The sequence below is a fragment of the Rhinolophus hipposideros genome, assembly GCF_964194185.1.
Source record: "Rhinolophus hipposideros genome assembly, chromosome: 1".
NCBI classification, from domain to species: domain Eukaryota; kingdom Metazoa; phylum Chordata; class Mammalia; order Chiroptera; family Rhinolophidae; genus Rhinolophus; species Rhinolophus hipposideros.
In genome coordinates, this window is record NC_138047.1 from 97,046,313 (window position 1) to 97,069,138 (window position 22,826).

General features: G+C 36.5%; 1 protein-coding gene across 4 annotated transcripts in view; it reads left to right on the forward strand.

Moving 5' to 3' along the window:
- Positions 1–22,826, forward strand: part of KCNIP4 (potassium voltage-gated channel interacting protein 4) — a 1,007,764-nt gene that overhangs the window by 208,930 nt on the left and 776,008 nt on the right. The window contains exon 1 of one of the 4 annotated variants that reach the window (XM_081048282.1): positions 10,541–10,937. The exons of the other annotated variants lie outside the window; for them this stretch is intronic. Coding sequence (XP_080904408.1) covers positions 10,850–10,937 — 88 coding nt within the window. The 5' untranslated portion in view covers positions 10,541–10,849. Of the gene's footprint in view, positions 1–10,540; positions 10,938–22,826 lie in introns of those variants that run through there. 4 annotated transcript variants of the gene reach the window in all.

The window sequence follows — 22,826 nt, forward strand, 5'->3', positions numbered from 1 at the left end:
CTCTAGTCCAATTTAATCTGAAAGTTGCATATACTGGCAGCTCTAGTGGTTATGATACCATGATGTAGGCACTTATTTAACTTGTTATTTAATTTATCCTAAGGGCTAGAATACGTGCTGTTTTTTTTTGTCATTTGGCCTATGGCATTCATGTAGTTATAAAAGCATCAATGAAAACTTTAACAGGAACTTTGCAAAAGGGATTACTCACACTAAAGAAAATCAAAACCTGGTATATGATATTACTGAGTAAATGTGTTTCTGTGGTTATCTTCTGCCATTGATCCTAATATTTCTCGGAGTATACAAAGGGAGAATATCCTTTCTTGTTGAGCAAATAAAGGATATTTCAGTTCTAATATCATTCTTATTTCTCATAATCTTTTGACTATTTCTTTGGTTTCATTTTTTTTTTATTTTAAGCTCTTAATTGTTTTTAAATGGTCTTCTCTTTGACGAACATCTGCTTTCTGATAAATAAATAGTGTAAGGCAGTTCAATCTTAAATTAAAAATAGGGCAAAGCCATTTATAAGTAAGACCATGTGACAGCAGCCTTGTAGGTCACCTTTGTCTTCTTCAGGGGTTCCATCCATATTCACCTGTCACTGTCACATCTACCTGGGTGACTTCTACATGTGACCTTCAACCCTGACCTTTATTCTAAATGCTGAATCAGCATTTCTAAATCCTCAGGATGCAACATCATCTGAAACTTAATTCCTGACCTCTGCCTGGTAAGTAGTAGAAACTCAACAAAAATTTCCTAAATCAACTTTTCATCTGTACGAGTATGTTAGGTAGGAGGCTAAAATTTATTGCTCTTGCAAATTCTTTTTTTTTTTTTGATAAACTGCCGTTCACTTAGTTAGCCCAGACTCAAAAGTGTCTTTTGTGAGATCTTACCTCACAAGAGAAGGAGGCAGACAATTCTGCGTCTCTCCTTTATAAAACAAACAAAAACAAACCAACATTGGTTGGAGTTCAGCTTACTCATAATTGTATTAAAAATTGAATATAGGTATAATGTGATAATTGAAAAAGAAAGATTAATCTACAAAAAAAACATAAGGGAGGGAAGAGAATTAGCATGCTGGATCCTAAAATTTAAATCATGTATGTGGCATAATTGTTTTGAAACACATTGGCTCTTCTAACAAAAGGAAAAACTGTTATAAAAATGCAGTGTCACCAAGCCTATGTGTGTCCCTTAGATTTGAATGGATACCACAGGACTGCTTGTGGTTGATGACTTTTGTTGAAGCCAAATAAGCTACCTGATTGTTTTAAAGCTGTCCATTGATTGCCTGTGATATAACTGGACATGAAGTTTCTTTGACTCATGATTTGTTTTGAAACGGAAAACTGGGGATGCATTGCCAAGACCCCACCCCAGTCTCTCATCGACTGCAGGTGGCTTTTGGCTGAAATAGCTGATAGATTATTGGGACTTCTAGATAATTTGTAAAGAACCGTAATTTCATCATCTTCAGATTGCATTTTACATTTTAGCTTTTCTTTGATTATTTATTCCAAGATTGTAACTGGCCTGGGTTGCCTAGATTACCAAAATTCTGTGTTTTTGAGAACTCAGGAGACAACTAAATTTGTAGGACTCCCCGCCCCATATTCAGGGGTTTTGGTCTGTATGGTTGAGGTGCGTCCCAAGAAATCTGCATTTTAAATAGGCATTCTAGATAGTTATGATGGACTTAAGCCAAAATGCACACTTTGGGAAAAACTGCGGAGAAGTATGGATAAAATTGAGGTACATAAATTCCAGGAACCTCAATAAAAGGGAAAATATATATGTCTCAACACTTTAAAATTGTAGCGTATTGTTTTAATACTCCCAATAATCAAATGTGTTTTTTTCAGGGACTGCAAGGCTGCTTAACAGCTGAATGAAATAAGTCCTAATAAAGGCAAATAACTTGATATTAATTCTCATGTTAAATTAACACCTCAGTTCCTTACTCTATATGACACATCAGAATGTGGGGGAAAAATATCTATCACAAAGAAAATAAGCTAATGTCATGTTTTTCAGGACATAATGTTCAGCCTAAGTCTGTGGAAGAATGGGCCTTGGCACACATCAGATCCTCTTTTTCTGTAATCTGGGAGGAAATCTGTGACTGGGATGGTAGCAACTTCCTTGCGGGTCCCTCAGACTCCCTTCCTTGGGAGGTCTGCATGCTGATGTGGAAAGCTGTTCCCATGCCCTTGACCTTAGCCATATCTCTGCTTGTCAGGACTCTCCATTGTGTTTGTATTTATTTTTTACGTGCAACATATGCCTCCTGACTCTGAATCTCTGGGCTCTCCATCAGCGAAACACAACTCTTCCCAGCTCCCATTAAAATAATGCGGCTTTTAGAGAGGGCTCTGGATGGGTAGAAATGCACTGGAGGAGCCTGCAGCTCTAGCAAGCACATGTCCAATGGACTGTTCCCCTAAACTATATGCTTGCTAAAACAATCGTGTGTGAAAACCTGTGACTCTCCCTCCTAAAGACAAAATGAAAAACAGCTGGCACTTCATCTTCTGGAAAATGTACTTCTTAAGCCCTTCAGGTTTTTTGTCTGTCTGTTGTTTTAATCTTATAATTTGTATTAAGTACATACTTCTGTGGATCTATTTACATGTAAATATTTGTCTCATAGCCACCTCCTTACTGTCAATGTGATACAGAATGATCACAACTGTTACTAGTTTTAGTCTGTGTTGTTTGCTCATTTGTTCTTTAGATTCCACATATAAGTGGAATCATATGGTATGTGTCCTTCTCAGTCTGACTCATTTCACTTAGCATAATACCGTCTAGGTCCATCGATGTTGTTGTGGACAGTAAGATTTCATTCTCTTTTGCGGCAGAGTGATACTCCATTGTATAAATGTACCACAATTTCGTTATCTATTTGTCTATGGACAGGCACTTAGGTTGCTTCCATATCTTGGTGATTGTCAATAGTGCTGCAATGAACATAGGGGTGCATATATCTTTTTGAATTTGTGTGTTGGATTTCTTCACATGTATGACATTATAGGCTCTTAGAAATGCTGGTAGAAACCCTGAATGATTGCATTATCTGGGTATTACCTAGAATACTGATTGGATATTTTTTGGTTGGTTTAGATCGAGGCACGTGAAAGGGGGACTTCTCACGCCAGAGAGTTTGATTTTTGACTTCCTTCGTATTAACACAGCTGTTTCCAAAGTCGATTCAAATGTTATTAACATGCTGGCATGCTCCTCATCCATTGAAGGAGGTGAAGAGTGACATTTCTGGAATAATAACGGACTTGGCATTGGGACATTCCTCTCTAATGGACAGTAGCTAGTCTGATATTTTATTAAGACCCATTTTCAAAACCTGTGACTTTGCCTCAAGGCTCTGCTCTGCTGCTCTCCGCAGCCCCATGGTGAGCTATTTTTAAGCTGCACATGTTTAATTTTGCAACTTGTGACAATTTGAAAAGCATAATAATGTCTATTCCCACTGAGAAACACAGAATACATCAGGAGGTATTGAAAGGAGCCGTATTTGGGAGAAAAACTCCACTTTTGCAAGTCTTCTCAGGAGTTAATGGGTTCCTTCTTCCTTGAAGGAAAGCCAACCCTCTTCTCTTAATCAATCATGTTTATTTTTCCATTTTAAGGAGAAGTGAGGATGACCCAAGTGTATTTAAGACTTGCTTTACTTGGACTTGGACTTATTAGAAAGAGCTGGTCAGAAAAAAAACAAACAAAAAACCATTTTTCCCCCCTCCAAAATGCAATTAGGAGAATACATCTTGAAATGGCCTGTACTTTCATGTTCCTCTGTAACGTACTTAACAATACCAGTGGTTGCTTATAGAATCATCCGTCATCATAGGACTTTTTGTTCTTACTACATGGTTTGCCAGTTTGTCGTTAGGTTAAATTTAGCTGTGAATGCAGTACAGGAAACTTGACTAGATTCTGTACCTTATGCTAAAGATGCTAACAGTTTTGTTCATCTAAAAAACCCTTGAGACCTCCTGACCTCTTATAAAGTTCACTCACATTTTCCTGTGATAGCAGTTGCTTTGCTCAAGCATTTCTGAAATACTATTAAAGACATCTGTTATTTTTGAGCATGGAACCTTGATTACTGGCATTTTTTGGAGGTAATGATCATATTAATCCAAATTAGCTGATTATTACAAGAGCATTTTTCTTTTTTATTGTCTAATTCTCTGATTATTTTTTAATGAACATGTATTTATAAAAGTATGTATTTTAGTGTTGGTACAGAAGATAAATTGCTTGCTTAGTTATTCCTCATTGGTAAGTGGCTTAACACTTATCTGTGATTTTTATTGACTTAGAGATTCATATTCTTCAGACATTCTTGCGTGGTGTGTGCTTTGCCTTTTTGTTGTTGTTGAGTAGTAAAAATGAATTGCATTTATTTTTATTAAATGTTTTGGAGTGACATTGGTTAGTAAAATTAGATAGGATTCAAGTATACATTTCTATAATATATCATCTATAAATTGCATTGTGTCTTCACCACCCGGAATCAGTTCTCCTTCCATCACCATATATTTGACTCCATTTTCCCTCTTCTACCACATTTTATATTTGTCTTCCTAATTATCTTTTGTGTTTTCCCTAGGATAGCATTGAACAATAGTATTTTCCTTATACAATTCCCAACAATAAACAGATACAGGCAATGGGTTCTCCAACAAAATTGGTGATTTGTCATTGCATTCTCTAGAGAAAAGATCGATTGGTTTGGTGCTCTGGGCTTGGACATCAAAAATGAGCCTTTACAGAGGGATGATCTCAGGAAAGCTCCCCAACAGAATTATTTGTCTTGATGGACTATCAGAGGCTACAGAAAGATACATATACAGAGAAGGTACCCACCTATATCTGTACTCTAGGTATCCACATGACTCACTTTTGTACTTCCTTTAAATCTTTCCTCAAATGTCACCTCAATGAAGACTTTTCTGATCCCCATATTTTTCTTGCACCGCCATTCCATTCCACATATTCAATTCTCCTTGCCCCATTTTATTGTCTTTCCCCCCCTGTTGCAATGTAAGCTCCATGAATCACTGGTTTTATCCATTTAGTTCACTTGTGTATATTCAGACCTAAAACACTAAAACATATTAGGAGCTAAAAAGGTATTTTAAACATCTTATTTAATTTTTAAACCTTTTTTTCTGACACAATTGTAGATTTACGTGAAATTGTAAGAAATGGTATAGACACTTCCTATAGACACTTTACCCAGTTAGTTTCCCCCCAATGGTAACATCTTGCAAAACTAGGGTAGAATATCACAACTAGAGTGTTGACATTATTATGGTCAGGACACAGAACATCACCACAAAGATCCATGGTGTTGGACTTTCATAGGTATATCTACTTCCCTACACCCCCTACCCTTCATCTCTGGCATCCATTAATCTCCTCTCCATTTTTATACTTTTGTCATTTCGAGAATGTTATATAAATGGAATCGTGCAGTATGTAAACTTCTAAGGTTGGCTTTTTTCTCTCAGCATAATTCCCTTGAGATTCATCCAGGTGGTGTGTATCATACTTCATTTCTTTGTGTTGCTGTGTAATCGTCCATGATGTGGATGTACCACTATTTGTTTAACTATTTACCCCTTGAATGACATCTAGGATGTTTCCAGTGGGGGGCTATTTCAAGCAAAAATACTGTAAGCATTTGTGTAAATGTTTTTGTCTGGACATACATTTTAATTTCTCTGGGATAAGTGTTCAGGAGTCTAACTGCTGGTTAAATGGTTGATGCATATTTAGAATTGTAAATACTACCAGGCTTCCCAGAGTGCCTGTACCATTTTACATTTCCATCAATAATGTCTCAGTGTTCCAGCTTATCTGCATCCTCACCAGCCTTTGATCCTATCACCTTTTTTTATTTTAGTCATTCCATAGATACGTAATGATGTCTCATTGTAGTTTTGTTTTGCATTTCAATAATGACTAATGATATTAAATATATTTTCATGTACCTATTTTTCATCTTTATATCTTTTTTGGTGAAATGTCTCTTTATTCTTCTGTTCATGTTCTAATTGGATGGTGTGATATTGATTGTTCAAAAATTAAAAGTTTTAAATTTTAAAGTTTTAAAATTTCTTTATATATGCTAGATACTAGTTCTTTGTCAGATATGTGGTTTGCAAATATTTTCTCCCACCCTGTAGCTTGTCTTTTTATCTTCTTACCAGGGTCTCCATGACTGAGATTTTAGAATTTGAAGACATTCAGCTTATCAAGTTCTCCATTTATAAGTCATGCTTTTGGCATCAAGTTAACAACTCTTAGCCTAGCTCAAGACCTTAAAATTTTTCTCCTATTTTTTTTTCTTAAACTTACAGAATTTTACATTTAAGTCCATGATCCACCAGGAGCTAATATTCGTATAAGGTGTGAAATCTTCATCAAGGTTTGGTTTTTGCCTATAGTTATGCCATGCTGCAGCATTTTTTGTTGAAGGGATATCTTTCCTTCATGGAATTGCATTTGCATCATTCTCAAAAATCAGTTGTGCTTAATGGTGTGGAGCAATTTCTAGATTTTCTATTCTGTTGCATTGAACTATGTATCCATCTCTCTACCAATACCACGCAATCTTGATTATTGTAGGTATATAACTATTGAAATCAGGTAGAATGATTTCAAAACTTAATCTTCTTTTCAAAATGGTTTAAAAATCTTGCTGAGATTTTGATTGGAATTGTGTTAAAACTGTATATCAATTTGGAGAGAATTGATATCTTTATGATGTTGACTCTTTACTATATGAACACAGTATATCTCTCCATTAATTTAAATACTTTATTTTTAAATCAGAGTTTTTGTAATTTTCATCATACAAATCTTTTATGTGTTTTGCTAGATTTATACCTCAGTATTAATTCTTTGAGCAATTGTAAATGATTTTGTACTAAGTTTCACTGTCCACATATTGTTTGCTATTACATTGATTTCTCAGTAAAACAACTGAAGTTTAACTAGTGTCACATGACCTGGCTAAACTTACTAAATAATTCTAGGAGTTTGTTTGTTTTTGTAGATTCCTTGAGGTTTTTTACATAGACAATCATGTCCTCTGCAAATGGGATAATTTTATTTCTTCCTTTATGATCCATACATGTTTAATTTTCTTTTGTTACCTTATTGTACTAACTAGTACTTCTCACACTATGTTGAATGACACTGTTTGAAGCAGACATTTCTGCCTTATTTCTGATCTTAGGGTGGAAGCATTCAGTCTCTCACCCTCAATATTAAGTATAATGTTATTTGTTTTTGTAGATGCTCTTTATCAAGTTGAGGAAACTGCCTTCTATTTCTATTTCTCTAGGATTTTAAAAATCATGAATAAGTGTGGAATTGTGTCTTATACTTTTCCTGAATCAATTGATATAATTATGTGATTGGTTTTTGTTAGCCTGTAAATATGGTGGATTACTTTGATTGATTTTTCAATATTGAGCCGGCCTTACATCTCTAGAATGAGCCCCACCTGGCTATGATACATAAATATTTTTTTATGTATTCTTGAATTTTGATAATATTTTGTTAAGGATTTTTGAGACATTATTAATAAGAGATCTTTGTGTGTAGTTTTGTTGTTGTTGTTATTGTCTGGTTTTGGTATCAGAGTAATACTAGGTTCATGAAATGAATTAGAAAGTATCACCTCTTTTCTGTTTTCTGGAAATAATGCCCAAGAATTGATGTTAATTCTTCTTTACACATTTTGGTGGAATTCTCCAGTAAAACCATGTGGCCTGAATATTTATTATTTGTAAAGTTTTTAAAATGTAAATTTAATTTACTTAACAATTATAGGGCTGTTCAAATGATGTATTTCATTGGTAGATTATTTTAGTTTTCATTTTTTTAAGAACTGGCCCATTTTACCTAACTTGTCAGTTAATGTCTGTAGAGTTGTATTTAGTATTCTCCTATTATCGTCTGATATCTGCAGGTTCTCTAGTGATAGCCTCCTTTAAAAAGGGTATTTTTAAATGAATGGATTAATTAAAAATACATCTTAAATGTTGAGTACATTAAAGATATCTTAATTCTAATATCTCCAAAGTAGAACTTTCGATTTTCTTAATCCCCGTAGCCTACCCACCATGTTTCTAATTCATCAACTCATCACATTTATCCATCTAATTGTTCAAACTCCAAACTAAGTCATCCTTATTTCTTCTCATTCCCTTATTCCCAACCCTACTAATTCTGTTTCAAAATATATTGAGAACCAACCACCTCTTATTTCTTCTCCAGGTGATGCCACCATAATTCCTCACCTAGACCACTTTATGCCCTCACTGTTAAGTTCGTTCTTACACTCCTCCTCCCCTACAATTCATCCTTTACATAACAGACAGATCATACAATTTCCTAGTCCTTGGAGTGACCTAGTCCAGCCAGCACACACAGCCTGGAATCCAAATTCCTTACCACGGCTATAATGCCCTGCATTCTAGTAGGCCCTGGCTAGTAGCCCCTGTTTTCCTCCTCGAAATCATCTCCTGTAAGTCTCTCCTGGCTCAGTATGCTTCAGCAGCCACACCCTTCTGTTCCTTGAGATACCCAGCTCATTATCTGCTTTGGGTCTTTGCAGAAGCTTTCCCCTTGACGTGCTCTTTCCGCTAAACGTCTCATGGTTGATAGTTGGCTTCTTTTTGTAATTTGTATCCCAGCTGAAATGTCTTTTCTTAGAGATATCTTCTTTGACCGCTCAACCAACTCACTTTTTATTTTCTCGACCTGATTTTAGTTTTCTCCATAGCACTTATGCGTGTGTGATATTTTCTTCTTTATTTCTTGTTAATTTGCTGTTTTCTATATTGAAGTGCAAGCTCCATGAATACAAGGGTTTTGTCTTTCTTCAGTACTGCTATATCTTCAGCACCTTGAAAGATGTTTGGAACATCCCAAGTACCCAGTGCATAATGTCTGCATAAATGAATGAAAGGGCCATGCTTAATAACATCTATATCTTATTTCATTCTCCAACAGATGAATTGTTCTGATCCCTATTTGATAGCTAAGAAAGGAAGCTTTAAAATATTTAGCCCAGGAGTAGAACTACAGTAGTGTGTTTCTTCTGCCTGTTTCAAATTTAGGAATACTATCCCTTCCGGCAAATGCATGGGAGCAAGAACTCGAAAAAGTATGGGGGAAACCTTTGTATATCCATCTAATCGTTATCTCTGACACTTTCAACTGAAGTTCTGAAAATTCTGGAAAGCATGCTTCATGATCCCAGTAAATGACTATGCAACAGTGTCTGGTGAGAATGTGGGAGAGTTGTAGAAGACAGTGAGTTATCGTTAAATCTGTGTACGTCTATGATTTCAGGAATGCTTCCTTTATTGTAAAAGAACATGATTTCATGAATCTAGTATTGGAATCTAGTATCTAGTATTGGTGGGAAATTTTTGTTCCAACTAAAATTCTTATCACTGTCAAAAATAAAAAAAAGCCTGTCTAAGTATTTAAAATATAGAGGATACACATCCCACATGTACTAAATCTGTATATTTATATTTATACAAAGCAAGCAAAAACAGATAAACAAAAACCCAGGAATACAAATTAGAGTGTAGACAAATCCTAGAACCAGCCCAAAGCACTTAAGAATGAAAACAAACACACACAAACCAGGCCCCTTTAGAGGAGGCAAGCCTGCAGTTTGCTGGCTTTCAAAGCCACTGCCTACTTCCATAACACTGTCTTTTTAAAAGAAAAGGACTTTGTGAAAATTGCAAACTCTCGCAATTGTTCTCACTATTAACTTAAAATAAGTCACTTGGTGGGGAGCTAGTGAGTTGCATGTTGCCTTTTAGAAATATGAAGAAGCTGAGGCACTTCTTTCTCTTAGGCTAATGCAGCAAATTAGTTTTGGAGCTCAGTTGCCTGGAGGCAAAGCATAGGGACTTAAGAGTTGTGGTTTCCAAGCTACTGAGTTTTAAAGCAAATAATGATTTTCCCCTAATTTCCAAATACCTGAGCCTGAACAGTGCACAAAACAGAGCCAGATTTCGGTAACAGCTTATTTTCCACCTCTGTGCTCAAGAAGTGGAATATATTTATCTGTGACAAAACAGCATTGCATCCATTGGGTGATAAATCTTTAACTCTCTTTGTTTAGAATCAGGGTCAGCTCCCCCAGTGAGCCTTTCCAGCATTTTAGGCTTTGTGAATCTGATTAACACTGTATCAGGGAATTGTCTGATGTCTGACCTTGAACAGTGTGCTTTCCGACTTCCCTTTTATTTTTGGAATCATTTTGCACAGCCTTGGACCGAGATGCTTCCCCAGCAGGCTTGATTGCATTAGCAGACTCCTTTTATTAGTTTCCAAAGGGTTTCAGCCCCAGTGACCTGTCATCTGTCCCCTCACCTGCTTACTTGCTGATTCATTGATGAGCTGGCATCTCAGGCCCCGCCTCCCTCTGAATGGTCTGTGAGGTTGCCACCGCTCCTGGAGAGGGGGTGCAGAGCTGAACCACAGTGGGTTACTCCAAGTGTGAACTGGCAGCCTATCTGTTGCCACAGGAGAACTTGGTGACCATTCTGAGAAGCAGCCCTTTCTCACCAACGTGTTACGGTTCTCTCTGTGTCGGCTTCTCTAGCTTTTTAAAGGAATTTCTGATTCAAGCACTAACAGCTCATTCCACAGGAGTTGTAAGGCAGGCAGCCTGTGACACAAACTGAGACAGAAGTTTCCCCTCAGAGACTGTCTTTTTTTATTGGCAAAGACTTCTGGCTCTCCTCAGAGGAATATCTTGTTGCTTAAGATGAGTGGCTGTAGAAAGCGGTGTAAACGTGAAATATTGAAATTTGCCCAGTACCTTCTCAGACTATTAACAGGTTCTCTTCATACAGGTAATGACTGTGTTCTTTTTTTTTCCTTTTTTTAATAGAGGCTGGTAGAGAATGGTAACGAAGTTGAAATGGAAGAGGAAAGCCTCACTATTTCTGTGTTGTTTATTTTTAATGTTGTCAATAAAATACAATTTTGTGTTTGCTGAGATTCGTGTTTCTAAAATTGTGTACAGTGCAGCTCTCATTTAGGGTAGAACTGGATTCTATGGATGTATCTTTTATGTCTTTTTGGCAGTGTTGTTGTTAAATGTGCCTCAATCGAAGGAAGCAGTGTCTGCAGAGTAGAAATATATATTTTTTTAAATGCTTGATTGTGTGAGTGTTTTTTCCCCTCTCTCCTGCTTGCTGCAGTTTGCTAGAAAATTACATAGCTGTATTTAGAAATTCTGCAGGTATTTAGAAATTCTCTATAACTCTTTGATCATTATGATCCACAGATTATTTCTAGTATTTGGTCATAGAGCATGTCAGTGAAAGAGTTAAGGGCATTTCTTTTGGATTTCTGAATTCCTTGCAAAATGTGAAAACAGCTGAAGAGTAAAATGTCCATGAAGGTTTGATATTTGTTTCATCGCAGTGAATTTCAATGTTTAAAAATTTGCACAATGAAGTAGAAACTCTGTTTGAATCTAAGTGTTGATAACAGGAAAATGTTTTCAAGATGTCCTAAAATTATAAGCCTAAACCAGCAGTTTTGCTGCCCATGAAATTCCTAGACAATGTTGTCATTCAGATAGTGATAGGTGTAACCAAAACTGCTTTGACTCTGATTAGAAATATTTTTAATGGGCCATCAGACTTCTGAGAGGCAAAGCTTAGTTGACATAACATACGGTACTTTGATTCTGGCCATAAGAACTATTGTCAGCTTTATGTTTCCAGCTTACATTTGTCTTCCTTAATCTAAATGAGAAAGATTTCGTAATGAAACCTACACACCACGATGCAGGGTTGAAAGATTAATATGAGCACCAATTTTTTCTAGGAAGTACACTCTCTGGTTAATAACACAATTGCACATATGATTATGTTGACAACCTGGTAAGGAAAAACAATTCTGAGAGAATAACTGTGAAAATCAAATGATTTCTGAGAGCATTATTAAGTATTACTAAACGATAATAGGAATGTTATCAGATGCTAATCTTTAAGAGGTACAAATTGTACTGACTTTTGTACTTTTAAGAATAATCATTGAGAGTCTGACCTGACTTTTGTGAACTTGGAGCTGTTTTATTTTTCACCCAGTCTTTACATTTCTGTTAAAATACTCCCATCCCTATGACTTTGCTTTATCATATCAATATGAGCAATAATATCCATACAATATTTGCTTTAAATATTCAATTAAGGATGATGTGCCATTTGTGCTATCGTGTCTCACTGGACAAGTCAATGTCCTGCGATGACATTAGAGAGACACTTTATAAACGAAACCTGTCCCTACGGTTTCCATGGTAGTCTGTATGTTCCTCTTCGATAAGGCAATTTTAAGGGTCTCCCTGTTTCTGACTGGAGTTAGGTACAGTGATGTGCCTCTTTTGCTCAGTCTGTTTGTGAATAGTTTTCTTAAACTTTTGACTTCAAGAAGAATTTATGAAGATGCTAAATGGTTGTGAAATCATAAGCCACACGTATCAAATCTAAAGTACAGTGGTTTAATGATTGGATGGTAATTTATAATATGAAATTTATAGAAAGCTAGTATAGCAACAATATTTTAAGCCTTATTTAATGCATATTTATAAATCACTATAGATGGGATTCCTTCTCTTCTTTTTGAGCCACAGGAGAAAAAAAAACAAAAACATGAGAACTTTGAGAAATAGGACACACAGATTATAATCAAGTAGTAAGATAGATTTATGACTTGGGAAATACGATTACAACAACTTGGTTTTTTGGTGAAAATTCTTTTCAGCTCAGTCTCTAATACTAAATGTTGTAAAATCCAGCCAGAATCTTTATAACTGCTCAAAATGCAACTTGGAAAAGCCAATTTATGTATTTACTAGAAGCTATGATAATATACACTGTTCATATTGCAGAATCTAATGTAAAATTCATTAGGGCACGTTCAAGTCCCTCAGCTAGTAATTAATGAAGAAGTAGGAAGCAAAGTTGAATTAGTTTTAAAAATTTGCTTTAAGGTTGGATTATGTGAGCAGTTGCTAATTGTATCCTGAACAATGAGCATATGTCTTTGTAGTTATCAAAAATTTATAGTACGAATATGCCTTGGATGATTTTTATTTCATTTTATCAACAAGCCATTTATCCTCACTTTTCCAATTAAAGATGTGTTCTGAGGAAATAGCGATTTGGTTGTACAACTGAAGACAGGTTAATTCTGAAATACATAATCTATACTGTTGGCAGTTACCTTTCATTTATACAAAAATGCCCATCCTTTACACAGACATAAAAAATTTGAAGTGCACAGAAATTTTTATGGACACAAAATTCTTCTTTGATATGTCTTATTAGTGTTATCATAAATTAAAGGAAAACAGTTTTCTTTTCTGAGAGCCTTTTATGTAACATTTGGCAATGACTGGGATTGCTGATACATAAGTAATTTAATTAGTGATTTTTTTTTTCTAAGATAACAATTATGTTAGAGAGTGAAAATTCAATGGTAAAGATTCGTCGATATAAAATAAGATACTTTCATTTTATGAGGAACTTATTTTACATATTTTTATCATGGCAAATAACTTTTCACAGAGTGGATTTTCCAAACGTGTATATTGGCTTTCCGTGTCATGAAAATAAGCATTTTTAAAGATCCTTTGTTATATATAATAAATCTCAGAAATTCATATACAAGTGTTACAAGTTAATGGCTACCATGTTTAATGAGTGAGGTCCAATATAGGATCAATTATCCTAATCCCTTGTCAGTATGCGACCTGCATCTTCATGTACCATATTATATTCAATTCTAGGTGGCGCTCATGGTAACCAATATCTTCTTTTACAGCTAGAGAAATAGAGATGATTTGTGAAGAATGTAATATGACATTAGGACCATGAGACTTACTCTGTTCATGGTCAATTTGTGAACTTTAGGAACCCACAGAACATCCTACCTTATCAATGCTGACCCATGAAGAAAGGATGAGTGATATTACAGATATCAAATTTAGAACTCTTCTTCATGTGTGAAGTTTAGTATAGGAATGTTTTATGGTACTTATGTTAGGTTATCTGAACATTTATCAAGTCTCTGTGCATAGTTTTCTTGAAAAATCAAGACCAGCGCACACTTTCCTATTGGCATATATTTCCAGAATCTATGCCTGGGATGGATATGGCCTGCAACCCTCTTTCAGGCTTCAAGACCGCAAGCTCCAGGTGTGGGAAACAAAAGCAACGTAAAAAAAAACCAAAAAAACAAAAAAACAAAAAAAAGCCAAAAACAACATTGAGTTGCTGTTTAAAGTATTAAAGTATTTCAAATGTAATGAAATTACATTATTAAAAGCATGAGGTAAGCATTCATTATTTCATCAAGTAGAAAACTTTAGGTTCAAAGACAGAGCGTGAGAGGCTTTGTTTCATACATTTGCATGGAGTGGTTTCCATCTTTGTTATTGTAGACGTTTCTGTGGATCAAGCTAATCCCAGTGCTAGTGATATTAAAGATCTAGGTAGTTTTGAAGTGTGAAGAGAAAATAAAGGGTGACACTTAGCAAAATCAGATAACCAAGAAAGCCTGGTTCTGGCTATTTGGGCTTCCTTTTTCTGTTCCATTCTCTCCCTGTCCTGATTACAAATCACAGGATCGCATTTCAGTCCCCTCAGATCTCTTCTTCTGTCCCCCATCCCTGCCTCATTTGAACATAGGGCAGACACATCTCGTGCAAAGGGTATGTTTTGGAAAACCTCACATAATTGAAAAATCATAAAAGTCAAGTTTATGCTGGTAAAAGATGACAGGTGTTTCTGTTTCCCAGTTTACATGGCCCTGACAGGTGACAACTGAATAAACAGTTTCTATTCATTTGGCCAACCAGCTCTGAAAGTATGCTCTTTTTGATTAAATTTTTATTTTTCAACATTCAAATTTTGCTCATAAAGTGGGATTATATTGCTGATAGCAGTATGTGACATTTGCGCTGTGGAAATGCACATAAAATGCCACGATTTACACCATTTTCTTGCGCTGTATCTATTGAAACCTGACGTTGGATAAGAAGAAAGCAAACAAGATGGTGGTGTACATACTTGAGTGCCAAGGAATATGTGCTTTGTTTTGCTTTTTTCCTCCCAGCAATGTTTACATTTTAAACTTCACCAGAAGAATTATTTTGTCTTCTATTAATGAGTTTAACTTGCAATTAGGAGTAAGGATATGTTGAGGGATTCAGTATTTTGCCTAATCATCTCAAAATCTGCCAGTTGCTGCTAACTCTGGTACAAGAATCCCTGAGTTCAAAGGACAAAACACCTATATATGCAGATGACTAGTCACCCCTTCATTGCATAAGGAAATCTACATCTTAATGTTTGATAACCTTGTGTTTTTACCACCATAAGTAGTATATTAGGTAAACTTGTAGGGCTTAAAACTTTGCCAAGGAGAAATCTGATTTTTATCATTGTGCAAACTTCAAAGCAAGCAGTGATCTGATCTCACAGTCTTAGATATGTGAAATTTGTAAAACTCATCTGTAAGCTGACTCATAAAATTAGTCAGGTGGTCTAAAGGGAAGAGCTAATATTCATAGAAGGAGCTCCATTGCCCCTCTTGGTTAGGGTAATAAGAGCTTTCCTACTGGAATCCTCAACAATTACACATCAGTGCTTCATTTAAGTACTTAAAGAAGAAACTTAAAGTACTTAAAGAAGAAACATTGAAATTTCACAATGCAGGGCAAACACTGTTGAGGATATTATGTATTGATTGTGATATGTATCAGTTATGTTCCTGGCAGGAGAGAGCACTCACAAACAGGAAAATAATTTCATAAAGGGACTATGTATGCAGACAGGGTATAAGGAAATTAACAACAGCTAATATGTATTTGGGAGCTAGTGACAGCGACCACTTGAGGAGCAAAGGATGGCTGCTGTTTGTAAAGCCTAGAGAGGGCTGCTTGACAGGAGACGAGGTCTTTAGTTCAGGGACACAGTGAACCCATGGAGACCTGATAGGAAGGGAGCTCAGGAATGAAAAAAAAAAAAAAAAAGAAAGAAAGAAACAAATGCAAAAAACAATCAAACAAAAAAACTTGCTGGCTTCTCCTTCCTACCATCAGATTTTTGTTTTTACTAGTGTTACCATTGCGTGACCCCAATTCCAGAAGCCAGTGGGAAAGCTACTCTAGGAGAAATATTCTCATGGCCATATTTATTATTTTATGTTCACCCACCACATGTATTGTCACTCACTGACCAGGTTTTCTTTGTTTAAAATTACTATCATCGGTCACGTTGCTTCCCCTCAAAATATATTGAAACTGGCATGAGCAAGCTAACCATTTCCCTGAGTTACTTGTCAGGTCCTGCTCGTTCTACCACATCTTCTACCATCATTGTTTACCTTTTACTTTGACCACATAGCTACCTTCCAGAATTTCTCTGTGTTTCTTACCCTTTGTAAGTAAAATAAACCTACACCTTCAAACAAATGGACTCAGTTTTCTAAGATGTCATCATAATCAGCCCAATTAAATGGCACATACAAACAATGGGATGAGTGTTGTGGAGGGAGACGCATTTACAACCCAGCGTGACATGGTTATGGCTTATATTTGCTAGGTTTGTTGGTGGACGTTGTGTCATAAAGTATATTTTTTCTCTCCAAACTCCTTTGTCCAGTGTTGGTATACAATTGTGGGTTAGGAGGGGAAGGGCTATAATCTGAGAAGCTTCCCTTATGTATTTGTGAAAGAAAGCAAGTCCAACTGGCCATGTATATTTTGCAGTGTATGCCAAAAAATTTGGCAAACTTAGTTTTTATGAAGCCTCTGCAAAGTGTGGCTCTATGCTTAACATTATCCATTTTTCCTGCCTGGTAAAGATACTGCAGTAATATCAGACTGTCTCAAGATGTTCCTTGTTTGGGACCAACATTCACTTTCCTTTTTAAAAAGTGAATACGTAGGACTCTGCAGCAGATCAACATATAATCCAATAATGGCTGAGGAGGTCCGAGGAATCATTACTTTCAGGGAGCATGAGTCAGAGAGAAGAACTGAATGGGTGGCCTGTGTGGGGGGAGATGGAGAACTTTGTCAAGTGTTGTTTGGAGGAGTAAATTCATAAAAGGTAGTCCATTATTTGACACCGTTCTTTATGTGTCTCATGCCTGGCTCACTAACTGGTTCTGTTTTGCTTTCTCTAATGTCTTTTCATCACAGTCTTAATGACCGTAACGTAAATCTATTACGGTAGAGATGAAAAAAGAATTCCAAGAATGTGTTAGAAGAGAGCTGTTCTCTCTGCTCAATCCACAGCTATGCTTCTTGAGGGCCACAGCACACACACATAGGGGGAGAGCTGGAGCCGCTGGCTGGAATCCCAGCTCTGTTGCTAATTCTAGGATTGTGACAGTCACACAGCTGCTCTGAGCAGGGTCCACTCGTGTGTAAAATGGGGATGTTCCTACATATATTTCTGTTGCTGGTAGGCATTCAACAAATGGTAACTTTTGTCATTATTACTGATCTGGTATCTATTGGATGTTCTGTTTATGTTACTTTCTAAATTAAATTTTCTCCAAAGGTAATTGGATACCTAATCATTATTATGCTGCCTGGTAATTAGGAATAAATAGAGAGTAACCTATATAAATGGCTGCAATTTTTAATCTCTTTTGCCTTTTATTAGTTTTCAATAACTATGATTGCCTTTTATTCATTCAACTAGCATTTAATAAGTGCTTGTTAAGGGCCGAGACTGGTGGTTTTATAAAGCTATTTCTTCATGATCCTCACTTGCCCCCACACTTACTCTGCCTGCAGAGCAAATAAATACGAGACAGTTAACTCAGCAAACTAGCATGTGCTAAGATTTCCAAATGCAGAGAACTGTCTCTTGTGGTTTTAGCCAAGGAGAGGCGAGGACAATGGACAACGTAGATGAGGCAATAAGCCTTTAAAATATGTTTCTCTGAAAACATGAGAGTGGGAGAGCCTGGAAAGAGATCAGCCAAATGAGGACGGTGAGAAAGCAATCGGGAGAGAGGAGATCAGTGGGATTATTTTGGAAAAAGAGGAAGTTTCGCCAAAAAGCTCAATTGCTCACACTACCAGATTGCTGCAGACCCTCCCAGGAAAGCCCCCCCACCCCCCAGAAGGTTTTATTCCTTATCCAGAGAAATCATTCTGTGGCTTCCTCAATGATCAGGTAGCGAGTGTCACATTTCATCAGTGAAACAGCAGTTCAGATCCCATTGTTTGCCCCCTTGCACCTTCACCCTCCGATGTGCATTGATTTCATTCCTTTCTGAGCTCTCCTATGAGTTTTCTATCCCTGACTGCTCCACATTGAATTACTTGACAGCCCTGTGTTATTAAATAGATCCAGGTTTTGGTGTCGTATCTCAGATAAATCTGAATTTTGTAAAAGACATCAAAAATATTTAGTTTTCCAGCTTTACCTTAATACAGTGTTTACTGCATAGTATCTGCTCAAAAATAGTTTTGTGGGACGATATCCTAAGTCCATATCAGCGTCTTCCTTCTTGTAATTTGGAGGATTCTTTCGAATCCCATTACCGGACTTGAGGTATAACCACTTTAACATCCCGTGGGGAACCTATCCCAAGGTGCCAAATCTAGGATGTGGTGGGGTTAACATATATAACTAGATTTGTCAAAATTCAAACAGTATCGTTGTTTCACACAGTTCCCCCACCACAAACAAACTCACTCTGAAGAGCTGTGTGATGACTAATTCTCAGCTCAACTACCATCAAAGTAAAATTTCCTGACCATCTAATCCAAAATAGCCCCTGCCACTGTGACTTTCCTTTATATCAGCTTTTTGAAATTTCTTCTACAGATAGGGTGACCAAAACTGGGGCACTTTTGAGAGCCACAGGAGGCCATCTTAATGATCACAGTAGGAAAACAGGCATAAACTAAGATTGTCCCAGACAAACTGAGACATATGTCACTTTCTCCATAGAAATTACCATTAGTTAAACTAATTTAGATTATTTCCAAGGGTCTGCCTAACTGGAATGCTAACTCCTTTTTAAGGGGCATGTTTGTTTTGTTCATTATTGCAATCCAGTGTCTAGACTTTGCCTCGCGCATACTAAGTGTTCAATAAGTAGCCATTGGGTGAGTGACTAACTTGTACCTCAGGGCTTATTAGGGGACAAAGCTACAGCATCCCCTGCCTCTGTTTTTCTGCATTTCTTCCCCAAAGTTGGTAGGATTGTGAGTTTTGCCTGTATCTCTTCTGCTCTCAGCCACATCAGCTACTCCTTTTAATCTCTGCTGTGCTTCTGCTGCTTTCTTATCTCTGCCCAGTATTTCTTCCCATTATAGAAACTATTGTGGATAATCCAGAGCCCTGGAAGTGTCTGAATTATCACTAATTGTGCACAGAGGAAGGTGTAATGCGCATTTTTAAATAGGAGGAGGTGCTAGCTCGTTTCCTTTGTTTGTGTATAAATGGCTATGTGTGTGTATTTTTTTCTACATTGAACAAAATACATGCTAATGTTTTTAAAATAATAAGATAGCAATTTATAGGTTCTTCTAAGCTTTAACTATGGTAAACCTGCTGGAAACAAAAAGATACCACCTTGGATGTACTGTAATTTTAGGGGTATTACAAAACAATATGTCTTATTAGGATTCCAGTTGATATGTTTTCCATCTGTAGTTTTCTTTTCCATCTTGCTTATAACTTTGAGAAAATTGCAAGTTCCCCTGGATCAGTATTATCACCTCTACAATGGGGAGATTTCCGTTTTGCAGGATCACCAGATTAGGATAAGAGCCTCAAAACCTATCACATCAGTCATGTCCAGCTTCTATAATGTGTCATCAGGACACATAGAGCCTGTTTTATTATAGGGTATACATGAAAGAGTTTCCTAACCATCTTTTAATTCCCTTAGCCAATCAAAAGTTGAAAGGCTTCAAAGAACTATGAAGCCAGTGCTATGAAAGGCTTTTAGAACTTTAAAGATGAGTTTTATGCTCTGTCTACTGAAATTCCACAAGGAAAAACTACAGAGCCAACTCCTGGGCACGTACCCAAATACATGCAAATGAGCCTTTTGATGACGCCCTTCCAGCCTATCTCCAAGTAAAGCATAGTCTGTGATCTTTGAAGGTTAAGATGCTTGTTCAAATTAAAATTAATGAAAGTACACAACTCTATGACAACAATAAAGACAATATTATGTATATCATCGTCGTTATATAAATAGTTAAGTTGGGATACATTATCAGATCATAGGCGTGTAAAAATCTCAATAGAGCATAAAATTGTTTTATCCGACTTCTTTATTTTCAGAAGAGAATATTGAAGCCTGGGTTTTTACTCAAGTGATTTTACCAAGGTCAGGAGCACTTAATTGGTCCTGTTACTAGTCCGTTCCATTCCATTCCATTCCAGAAGCACAGAGTTCTCACAACCATACTATGGTGGTGGCCTGGTATGATAGCACCACCTGGGATTGGCAGCCAGGAAGATCTGAACTTAAATCTTAACACTATCTCATTGGAGCAGGTGACCTTGGGACAATTTACACATGAAACCTGTGTCCTCATAAGAAAAATTAAGTGATCTCCATTCAAGCTACCACCAGGTTCTTTTTTGAGCCAGCATTTTTATGGACAGTAGTTGGCATCAGTACTCATTCAGGTAATCCTAAGCCCTATTTTGAACGCTGATAAATGAGTGCGAGGTATAGCAACTAGCACCGTCCAATTGCTTTGGATTTCTCAGAAAAGGTCAAACTGTGTTCAGTTCATATCAATTTAAAAAGCAAATAGACTATCTGGCTCAAAGACCTCCTTCAAAAATGATAGAATTTAAAATCTGTATACTTAAAGGGTTATACTTAATTATGCTTTAATATTCTCTTCTCAAAAATCCTCTCCTACCTAAAAATGCCAGGTAACTTATATATTGCTTCCTTATGTGCAGCGTAGATATTTTTGCTAAGAATTCATGAGTCTAAAGGTCTTACATTTTAAAAAACTCAGTAATGAAATAAATATTTTTTTCTTCACCAAGGGATAAAATTAATAATGGTATCCATTTTGCCTATTTCCTGGGATACAAATTCTAATAGAATTAAAAAAAAAACAAACAAACAGAAAAACCCACCAGCAATGAAAAGTAGAAATGATCTGCTTCAGAAGTCAATATTAAGAACCTGCCAATTTCTTAAATTCTTTATGAAATGTAAGGAGATGGGAAGTATGCATAAATATTAAAATCATATCTTTAGGAAAGCCAAATTTATGTAATATAATTCATTAATTTGTTTTAAGTCGTTAATCATTACTGATAAAATAAGATCAATGTGTAAGAAGTATTTTATCGTGAAATATGAATTTTTAAAAAATGTAGAGTTAGTATATAAATTTAAAGAACAAACAGTGACTGCATATTCAGAGTTCAGAACAAGAAAAGCAGTCATTGCAATTGTGAAGTCAGCACATTCAAGCCTCTAATTGTTTAAGTGATTTACACGTCTTCTGTCATTGTCATTCTATGTAATGTGACACTGAACATTTTTGTTTCAAAGGAAGCATTGCTTTCCTTTTTATTTGCAAGACCGTATACTCCAGGTCTTGACCTTTATAGAATGATGTACTTGTGTTTGATACCCAGCTTCACCAATCATTAGCAGTATGGGCAAGTTACTTTCCCTTCTTGGCTCACTGGTCTCATCTACGAGAAGGGACGATGATGGTGTCACCCTTACAAAGATTTTGCAAATTATGCAAATAATATGAAAACTTGAGATGTAATTGTCAAGGCAATGGAATTGTTCAGTAAGAGATGTTTTCATATTAATAATGTTCATGTGCTCATCAAACATTTATTGTGACTCTAGTTTTCCTGGCACAATGAGAGGGTACGCTGAGCAATTTGAAGATGCTACACCATAAAGGAGCTTCACATTTAGTAAAAGAGTTAAAACAGATATAAAAAGGCCTAACTCTGGACTTGAATGTGTTAAGTGCTAGGAGAGAGGTACAGACTATGTGTTAGAAGAATTTAGAGGGAGTCCAATCTGTGTTGGTGGCAAGAGAGACAGCCTTAGCCGTGGAAACATTAGAGCTGGGTTTTAGTAGCTGTGGGTTTGGAGATGATGAGTTGGCAATGGGACCTCCCAAGAAGAGCGAAGAAATGGAGGAAGGGAATATGCAAAGATAACTGTATTGCTAGGTTTCATTTATCCAGCAGGTATTTGTTAAGTGCCTACTCTCTGATATTCACTATCCTGGGGACTTAAACAAAAGATCATTACTTTCATGGCGTGGGGAGATGGATAATGACCATACTACATTGGTGATGTTAGTATGTGGTAAGTGCTCTGGGTAAAAACTGAACAGGTTTGGGAGGTCTGTGGAGGTTGGAGTGTGTGTTAGTTTCCTAAAGCTCCATAACCACATGTCATAGATTTGGTGGCTTGAAAACAGAAATTTATTTTCTCACAGTTCTGGAGGCTAGAAGTGCAAGATCAAGGTGTCCACAGATTGGTTTCTTTTCTGAGGCCTCTCTCCTTGGCCTGCAGATGGCCACCTTCTCACTCCATCCTTACTCAGCCTTTGCTCTGAGAGAACATGTCTCTGACATCTTCCTATGTGTCCAAACTTTAAGAACATCAGTCAGATTGGATTAGGGCCACTCCAGTGGCCTCATTTAATGGAATCACTTCTTTAAAGACCTTACCTACAA